The following is a 9,272-nucleotide window of genomic DNA, read 5'->3' as shown; positions in this document are numbered from 1 at the left end:
AATTTCCTTAATTTTTAAAAGTTAATCTTTTCATGAAAAAAAAAAAACCCAACAACGGTTTAAGTTGAACCTAGCTAAACTAAGAAAATTCCGGAACCATTACATTTCCTATCTACAGCACAGCCCCTTATTAAAAAGTCAGGGGATGGCTGAATCTCTGCCCAAACACAACACATCCCCTTGCCCCTGCTCGGAGCTGGCACGGCACAAGGGCCTCCTCAGGCGCAAGCGTCTCCTCTCCAGTCTTCCAGCACTTGCTTGGCTGAGGTGACCAGAGCAGCCAGGCTGGAGGCTGGCTCGCCTGAGGTCACAAACGGATGCTGCCCGGAAGAAAAACCAAAAAGAAGGGAACCCCCGTTACTTTCCATGAGCACATCCTCACGGGCCCAAGCAGGACTCCTTGGCTGCCCAAAAGACACACCAAGAGGACCGAGGGCAGCACATTCCCCGTGGGCCTTCCTCTCCTGGAAGCTGCCTCACCCACGCAGCCCACACTCCTCTTGATCCCTGGATGCAGGTGTCCTCAGCTGGCAGGGCTTTTTGCCCCTTTGCTTTTTCTCACCTGCAGGAGTTCCTGGGCAGACCAGCGCCTGTCCTCGTCTGCCTGCAGGCAGCAGCGCAGAAAGTCGCGCAGGAGAGCCGAGTGGTGCCTGGGGTTCTGCAGTTTCGGGGGCCCGTTCGTTTCTATCAGTTCAAAAACCTACAACACATGGATGGAAGAGGGCACTCTAGCTGCTCCTTTCCTAGCCACAACAGCTCTCTCCACACAGAGCCCCCTTTCTAAGCTGCACCTTACCCTAACACGGGCCATCCTCTCATAAGGAGCTTCCCCTTCCACCATTTCCAGCCCCATGATCCCCAGGGACCAGATGTCCGCTTTGGGGCCGTAGGCTTCTCCTCTCACCACTTCCGGGGCCATCCAGCTGGGAGTGCCCACTCTGGAGCTGCGCTTGCTGCGCTCAGGGCTGAGCTGAGCGCAGAGGCCAAAGTCAGCTGAGGAGAAAAACAAAGCCTGTCAAAGCCAGCCACCGCTGGCAAACCGGCCTAAAGGATGGCCCACTCCAAGCCTGCCAAGGCCATGCCCAGTCTAGCTGAAAAGGCAGCTGAGCTTGCCTTCCCTGTGGCTGGAGCCAGGGAAATAGGGCATTGGCCATTTCAGAAACACCCTCACGATTCACGCGCGGGCTGAGCAGCGCTTCTGGGGAAGTGGCAGTCACCAAAAAGCAGCCCCACAGCACACGCGGGGAAGGCTGCCCCTGAGCAGGGACGATACCCACCCAGCTTGACAGATCCGTCCATGCCCACGAGAACGTTGCCGCTTTTGATGTCCCTGTGGATGACTTGGCGGGAATGAAGGAAATGCAGTCCTTGCAGGCACTGAGAGAGAAAGGAGGGAAGGAAAGTTAACATTCAGCATCTGATTTAATCCCAGAAGAAAGAAAAGGGCTCCAAGAGGTTGACAGCTTTCTCAGGGAATTGTGAAGGAGGGAGCACTAGCACGGCGCTGTCAAGAGCAAGAGCTTGCTGCTTCAACACTCTTAGAAGTGCTTTGGATATTTCAAAGCGAAGGCATCTGAGCTTGCACAAGTCCATCCTGCCATTGGTACCAAGCACGTGACCTTTGGCTGGCAAGCAGCATGGCAACGATTTCATTGGAAGCCCTGTGGCAGCAGAGGAGGAAGCAGCACATTAGACCTGTTTCAGAATCCCTCGCCATCTGGGCTGCAATGCCGTGCTTTGAAGCTGAGGACATCTCCTTCGCCCTCGGCTTGAAATTCTGCCACCCGCATGCGGGCTTAGAATGTCAAGGAATGTCGGACAGACGGACAGGCTCCAGACAAACATTCAGAGGCAAAGCTGAGAGGAGCAAGCCAGGAAATGAAACAAGTGAGTGTGCACGAGCGCCAGAGGACGGACAGCATGGAAGAGTGCAAGAACAGAGCCTAAGGCGTGCGGGGACTCCAGCAGGCAGTTCCCTTCAGATTAATGCTCTTTCTTCTGCTCTGTGTCGTGAGAGCAGCGCCAAAAGAAAGCCGGGGCCAAGAAATCTCTGCTCTCCTTAACCACCAGCTGACAAGAACCATCCTGGGCAGGCCAGGGGAAGCACAAGCGGGACGCCTCACCTCCCGACAGACGGCGCCTATCTGTCCTTCCTCCAGGTACACTGCCCGGAGCACATCGAACAACGTGCCGCCGTCCATGAACTCCATCACCAGCCAGAGCTCCGCATCCACCAGGTAGCTGAAAGAAGGAAACCACGGCATGGAGAGAGAGGAATGGGCACGGCTCAGGCACCCGAGGGCCTGACCCAGGCTTTTGCAACTGCTCTCCAAGCTACACATGCCAGAAGAGATTACTGAAAGCCAGCTGCAAACTCCTCCCGTGCACATGCAGATGTCTAAAGCTACATAGACGTGAGAATACCCCAACCTGTCTAAGTAGCTGACAATATTGGGATTCCTGCTGTCCCTCATCACCAGGATTTCATTGACAGCCAGCTCCTCAGACATCTTCTCCTGAAGAGACATTATCTTGATGGCCACCTACAAAGACATTGGCCACCATTAACTTGAGAAGTCGCTCCCTGCACGAGACCTCAAGGAACACGGAGCGAGCGCTCGTGCCATGACACAGCGAGCTGTGCCAAACTGCCCTGTTGCCAGACAGCAGAGCTTAGGGAGAAACTGCCGCGGGTATGGACACTTTACCTGTTGTCCTGTGCTGGTGTCGAGGGCTTTATAAACAGCTCCAAAGCCCCTAGAAAGAAAAGGGCAGCAGAAAAAGCCCTTTATAGCCCTGGCAGTGAAAGCAAGCCTAGGCAGGAGATCTCCCTAGGCTGCCTGGACTCCTTAGAAAACGCCTGGCTGCGGCGTCTCTTCAGCCGGCAGCACGGCAGCCCACCAGCCCTCTGCCATGCCAGACAGGGAACACGGAGCTCCCTCATGGAGACCAAGGACCCGTGCAAATCTCCAAGGCACACGCCCACTTGGTTCCATTCCAGTGGAAGGGGGGCTCGATCTCTGTGTGGCTTTGCGCACAGGTGTGCAAGTGGGCTTACATCTGGAGAAGACTAACTTGGAAAACACTGCCTTCAAGAACTGTCCTCAGACAGCTCTTGAGTGGCAAGGTGCCCTTGGAGGCCATACAGACACAGGGCCAGGAGATCTTCCAGGTCCTGCTCCTCACTGCTGCAAGCAAGGCGTCGCTTGCATCAAGTTGTCTTTGCTGATGCTTCCTGACTGCTCTGACTGAGCCGTCCTGAGAGGTGACAGGAGGCAAAGCCCGAGGCTGACCGCGTTTGGAACTGGCCTGACTTCACGCTGGATATTGCACAAGCTGAAGACCCGGCCCACGGTTTGTTCTATGGAGCAGACGTCACACTTACCCTCGTCCAAGTTCTTCAAATGCCCTGTATTTCTTCATTGGCTCGCCCAGACTCACAATGCTCCCTGAGAGAGACAAAAGCAGTGCCAGGAGCTCACTTTCAACCGGAGGCCTTGCTGCCCACACAATCCAAAATGCATGCCCACTGTCAGGAGCTTGAGAGCTCCCTGGGGCCAGTCACTCGCGACGTGCCACGAAAGGCAGCCCAGGCAGAGCCAAGCCAGGCCCAAGTGCCCCCAGAGGCAGCAGGAACACCCCGAGCGCTCCCTCGCTGCCTCAAAGCACAACAACAGCTTCTGCAGAGAGGCCTCAGCGCCTCTGAGACCGAGGAGGAACTTCTGGCGCAGCCTGCACCGAGACAGGCAGACAACGCACTGCTCTGGCAGACAAGAAACACGGCAGACGTACTCAGTGTCTTCAGGCCCTGCTCCTCTCTCATCTCGGGCTGCTGGGCTGGGCTGCTGGATGAAGTGCCGGCAGCTGGGGGACAGCTGGCTGCTGCAGGCGATGCCGGTCCAGCGGCACGTTGAATGGCAGAGCCTGTCTTGAGCTGGGACCAGAAAGGATTGCCCGTCAGAAGGGCGGCTGGCACAGACGCCCCGGAGAGCACACGGCAAAAGCAAGGCCTTCGGAAGATGCTGTCGGCCACCGCCAGGCCTCCTCAGCTGGGGGCTTTTGGACGTCCCCTTCCCAAAGGCAATGGGAAAACCACTAAGGCTACTTCGATACAGCCCCTCATGGCCACTTCCATGCTCCATCGTGCTGGCCTTTCTGCACGACGAGTGGAACTAGCCATTGATGGGCTTGCAAAGACCCGTACAGAGATCAGAGCAGGGCTCCAGAGCCTTGTTGCGGTTCTTCCTCCTCCTGTGTTTTCCTGGGCAATGAAATCACCCTGGAGCTGGCATGCAACTGTCTGAGCAGAAGCCCAGAGCGTGTCCCTTCTCTGATCCCTTTCACCGATTTCCCCTCTGTATTTCAGGCATTAGGGGGCGGCCCTTCGGGGCTGCATTCCAGCCCTGCTGAGCCCCACCCGCCCTTTACAATGCAGAGCCCTCTAGGATTCTCCTCACCAAACCCTGCTCTGACCATGTGCAAGTGAAGCGCAGTCTACATCATGCCTGAACCTAAGTAGTCCATGGAGTGTGGCTTGTCCCTTCCAGGGGCCAGTGTTTCCCAAATATCCTGCAAGGCTGTCAGCTGAGTCTTTGGACCGCTCTGTCCGCTGGCCACAGGCGGCCCGCATCGCCAGGGGGCACAAGGGGCTCATTTCTACGCTGGGAATAATTGAATGCTGCCTCTTGTCTGATGCCAAGAGGCATTCTCGAGCCCTCTCAGCATCCCAGCAAAGTGATGCTCAAGTGTCAAAGTTCAGGACCCATTGGCCAGGGCTCCCTGGCTTGGCTGAAGCAGCACTAGGTCATGGCAGGCACACAGCCCCCAGCATCTTCAGCCGCAAGCAACAAGGGCTGGGCTTGAAGGCCTGGCTTGAAGCTTGGCCCTGCATCCAAGGCAGTGCCAGGCTCAGATGCCACTTACTGGCTCTGCAAGTTCAGCCTGTGGAGGGACAGCAGCTGGAGGCTTGCTGCTGTTTTGCTCCTCTTCAGCCTCTCCATCTGTAACAGTGCCAGCCAGACGAGGCGCTGACCCTGCGGCTGAGCCCTGCAGACAGACAGAAGTGAGAGAGACTGGGAACAGCCAACCCTTGCAGCAGCTGCTTTCTACTGCGCTGGGAAAGCACCCAGAATAAGGGCAAATCATAGACTTGGATACAAGTGGCATTCTGAGTCATGAAAGCCCTCGGAAGATGGCTGAATGAGGTGCTACTGCCTCTTGCTGTGCATTTGATCTTCCATGCTGGCTAGAAGCAGCAAGACACCTTGGAGCTGTCACATTTGCTTTTCACCTCTTGAAAGGCTCTTGATGGGAAAATAAGGAAGGAGCCAGTGCTCCCTTTGCTACTGCTGCTGCCACCAGGCAGCTGGCCTTTCCTTCAGCCTCCCACGCTGGCACTCTACACTCTACTGCAACAGGCCAAGCTCACAGCTTGCTGCACAGTTCTAACATGCCAGCAACGTCAGGGGTTCCTTTGCCACTCACCAAAGCACAGGCTTTTCTCCATCCACGTGTGAGGTGACCTGCAGGGAGCAAGGGAAAAGGAACCAGAGGCCCTTAGAAAAGTGCCTTTTGCTGGGGGCTCCCACAGCACAAGTCATTCCCAACGGAGAGCATTTCCCTTTCCCAACATGCCTCCAGGAGCAAGAGCCCTTTCCCACAGCAAGCGAGAGAACAAACAAGGACACTAGAGTAGGCGCTGTCTACGTTTGGGCCTCTTTTGCCAGGAAAGAAACAGAAACACGGCCAAGGAAATGCAACAGCTCAAGCAGTTTTTCCTCTTCTCTTCCCAGTATTTTATAGATCGTTTTTTTAATTGCATGCACAAGCCATTCCCATCAATTGCTGGAAGACAATACAACAGCAAAGCTTCCACAAAGGGCCCCTTTGCTGTGGCAGCTCTCCGCTGCAGCGGCCCCAGAACAGCTCCTGCCTTCAGCAGCAAACTCTAACTGGACTGGAGTTTGTGCTGCATCGCCAGGGGAATGGCTACCTTGGCGCAGCCTAGAAAGGGTCAAGGCACACAGCCAAGGCCTCTAAATGGCAGCATTTGGAGCAAAAGGGGCTTTCCTTCACTCCTGGAGAGAGCCACAGGGTTTTGAGAAGTACTTCTGAGCATCTCCCCTCAGAATCTTCAATTTCCAGGTTGTCTTGGTTGAAGCAGCAAGCTGAGGAAATGACACACTCCACTGCCACGCGCTGTCCCAGGGAGGGAAGGCAAGCGCTGCAGGCTGCAAATTACATTGCAAACGCTCTGCACCTACCACCCAGTACAGATACCCCCTTCTTAGCTGATGCTGCTGGCAGGAGATTTACCAAACTGGTGGCATCCTAACGGCAGTTTTGTTCCCTGATCAACTCGGTCACTACCGCGGCGAATGGAGCAGAGCGAAGCAAAAGCCAGGGGACGCCAGCCCCAGGATAAACCTTTACTTACGAGTCAGGTGGGTCAGGTAATATCCAGAATAAGCAACGGTAAAGATGGTGCAAACCGCGGCACAGACCTGCCCGAACATTTTGGCCGTGCTCTGCTGCTTCGCACACTGAATGCCACCCAAGGGGTAAAGCAAGACTCCTCTCGGGGTGCAGGCCGTCTCCTGAGAACTCCTTGGTCGCAGGGATCCTCCTGCAGGGAGCGAGCGGAAAAGCTGCTCTGGACAACCAGGCCTCGGGCTCACCGGGACATCGCTGTGCTGTGACGCAGCACTGTGACGCGGCACCGCTCCCTTGACCTCACAATAGCAGCTGCTCTGGGTTTGTTGTGCCCAGCAACCGAACCTTCTGTACAGATGACGCAAAAGAAAAGCCTGGGAAGTTCTGCTCAGTCGTGAAGCAGCAGAACATGTCCTTCCAGTCCATAAGCCAGAGCTCAAGGCGTCCCAGGGCAACTCGGAAGACACGGCGGCCCAGCCTGCACGCGAGAACAGAAAGCAAGTGTGCTTCTTCTCCCTGGCATCTTAGTTGGTTCTGAAAAGCCAGCTTCTTCCATGACATGTAGGGGGAAAAAGAAGCAAAGAAAATAAATTTCCAGGAGTATTGCAGCGTGCAGATGCTTCTTGAGCACACCGGTGCATGCTGATTTTTTCTCCCACTCTGTTTGCTGCACGGCCTCCCTTTTGTGGCAGGGAGATGCTGGCTTAGCTCTTGACACAAAGCTCCTCTTGTCCTGCTTGCTCTTTCTCTGGCCACTGAAAGCCTCAGAACAACCACAGGAGCTCTGCAGTGGTTCCTGGGCTGCCACAGTTGTGTTGTGTTGGAGCTCTGGCAGCAGCCTGCAGCCCACTGCTCTGCAATGCCCTGCAGATGTCGAGCCCAAGGAAGGGCCCTTTGGAACAGGCCAAAGCCACAGTCTCACAGATGTTTGCCCAGGCTCCATGCTCCCTGTAAGATTCCTGGCGGACACTTGCACAGCCACATCCCAATGAAAATGAGTTGTAGTCATTCCCCTCTCTGTTAAAATCTTCAGCTAGACCCAGGAGCCAGCTTGAAAGCGGAAAGGAATTACTGCGTGAGACGGCGGAAAAGTGCACGCAACTCCTCTGGAAATCAACTCGGTTCACCTGTAGAACAAAGATGCCAGACTTGCTTTCCTGGTGACTCCGCACCCGCAAGTCCTCTGCTGGTGGACAGCACAGTCCAGTCTTTCTTGGAGCTTTACCCTGGGCTCCTCACACTTCAGAAGCTGAGGGTGGCATTTCAAAATCAATGCAATTGATGCAAGGCCCAGCACTATCTTCAAATTCTCTTGCTGAAACACTGCAGTAGTTACCCAGAAGGATTGCCTCCATTGGAAAGCATCTCATTTTCCCCATTTCCAAGTCCGCTCACATCAACCAGCAAATTGTAGGGCTTTGGAGAAGGAGGAATGACACGGTAGCATGGAAAGCCCAGTGTAGGCCCTCAGGCCCCCTTGAGCAGGGCGCTTTGGTGCCCCAGAGGTTCAAGAGAGGGAAGCGTAAGGAAGACGTGCCCTTTCGACCCTCCTTTACTCCTCAGCACCAAGTGACTGCCAGGAAACGGGGGACAGCCAGGCCAGGTCCCTCATCCTGACCCAGCGTGAGGGGCAGCTGGCACGGAGGGACACAAGGGCACGGTGGGGAACATCTCAGCCAGGCAGGTGGGGCGGTGTGGGGCAGCTGTCGGGGAAGGTGTGTGGGGCAGGCCAGGGCCACTCTGGCAAGGGGGAGAGCCTTGGGCCGCTCGGAAGCAGCGCAAAGCCGTGAACGGGAGAGCCCGTCCGCAGCGCACAGCTTGGAAGGCACTGACCAGCTTAGGCACAGCGTGACACGCAAGGGAACACTCCAGGGCTCTGGGGGGTTTAGAGGTTTTATTGCCAGTCATGCTGAAAGCAAGAGCTGGAACAGAGCATCTCCTGGTTACTTCACCATCTTCATCTTCCTCAATCTGTCCTCCAGGTGGCCTCCTCCAGGTGACCAGTTCAGGCAGACAACTCGTGGGACATGCCTGCTCCAGATCTGCTCAATCCCACATTCTTCTTGGATAGCTCAATTCTTCTGATGACAATTCATTCATTTCTCCTTAAGGGATAATTCTGAGCTTCCCTACATCAACACTACTCTACTCTTTTCTAAACAATGCTTCATGACTGAAGCCTTCTATGGTCTCTAGTCCTAACTAAAGACAGCTAAGCTCAGAAAACCTCAAAACATTACATTTCCTATCTACAGCAGAGCTCCTCGTAAAACTCAGGGGATGGCTGAAGCTCTGCCTATGCACGATCCATCCCTGTTTCCCTCCCCTGAGCTGGCAGGGCACGAGGGCCTCCTCAGGCGCAGGCGTCTGCACGCCAGTTTTCCTGCGCTTGCTTTCCCCACTTGCGGTAAGCAAAGCTGCTTACCTCAGCGTGATCTCTGGGCCTCTGCAAGGGACTGTCCAGCTTAGCTAGAGCATGGCAAGGAAGGGAGTCTTCCAACGCTCGGCCTATGTCAGAGTTTTATTGCCACTCTGGCTGAAACAAAGTGTCCCCTCACTACTTCTGCATCTTTATCATTCTGCCCGGCAGCTGGCCTGATCAGGCTGACAGCTTGTAGCGCCTGCACAGTGCACTTCTGCTGCATCACAGCTTTTCCTCTCACAGCTTAATTCTGATTATGACAATTCCTTCTTTTCTACTTAAAAGAGAGCTCAGAACTTACCTAAATTAACAAGACTATATTCTAAGCTAAACTATCCTCTACTATCTAAGCTATCTAGATTCTACAGTCCTTTGAATTCTCTGCCTGAATTTCCTTAATTTTTAAAAGTTAATCTTT

General features: G+C 54.8%; 1 protein-coding gene across 1 annotated transcript; it reads right to left on the bottom strand.

The window, feature by feature from the left end:
* Window positions 1–218: 218 nt before the first annotated feature.
* Window positions 219–9,077, bottom strand: LOC144248227 (serine/threonine-protein kinase PAK 3-like). Its single transcript, XM_085568019.1, has 14 exons — window positions 8,991–9,077; window positions 7,505–7,559; window positions 6,437–6,625; window positions 5,033–5,046; window positions 4,924–4,941; window positions 3,793–3,934; window positions 3,386–3,449; window positions 2,709–2,757; window positions 2,431–2,543; window positions 2,124–2,241; window positions 1,278–1,377; window positions 797–993; window positions 563–700; window positions 219–320 (listed from the first exon to the last, which is right to left on the bottom strand). The coding sequence occupies exons 1-14, from the start codon at window positions 9,075–9,077 to the stop codon at window positions 219–221; spliced, it is 1,386 nt and encodes a 461-aa protein (XP_085424145.1).
* Window positions 9,078–9,272: the final 195 nt, after the last annotated feature.

The sequence above is a fragment of the Lonchura striata genome, chromosome Z (assembly GCF_050655825.1).
Source record: "Lonchura striata isolate lonStrDom1 chromosome Z, ASM5065582v1, whole genome shotgun sequence".
In the NCBI taxonomy this organism is placed as follows: Eukaryota; Metazoa; Chordata; class Aves; order Passeriformes; family Estrildidae; genus Lonchura; species Lonchura striata.
This window is presented reverse-complemented; position numbering and strand designations above follow the sequence as displayed.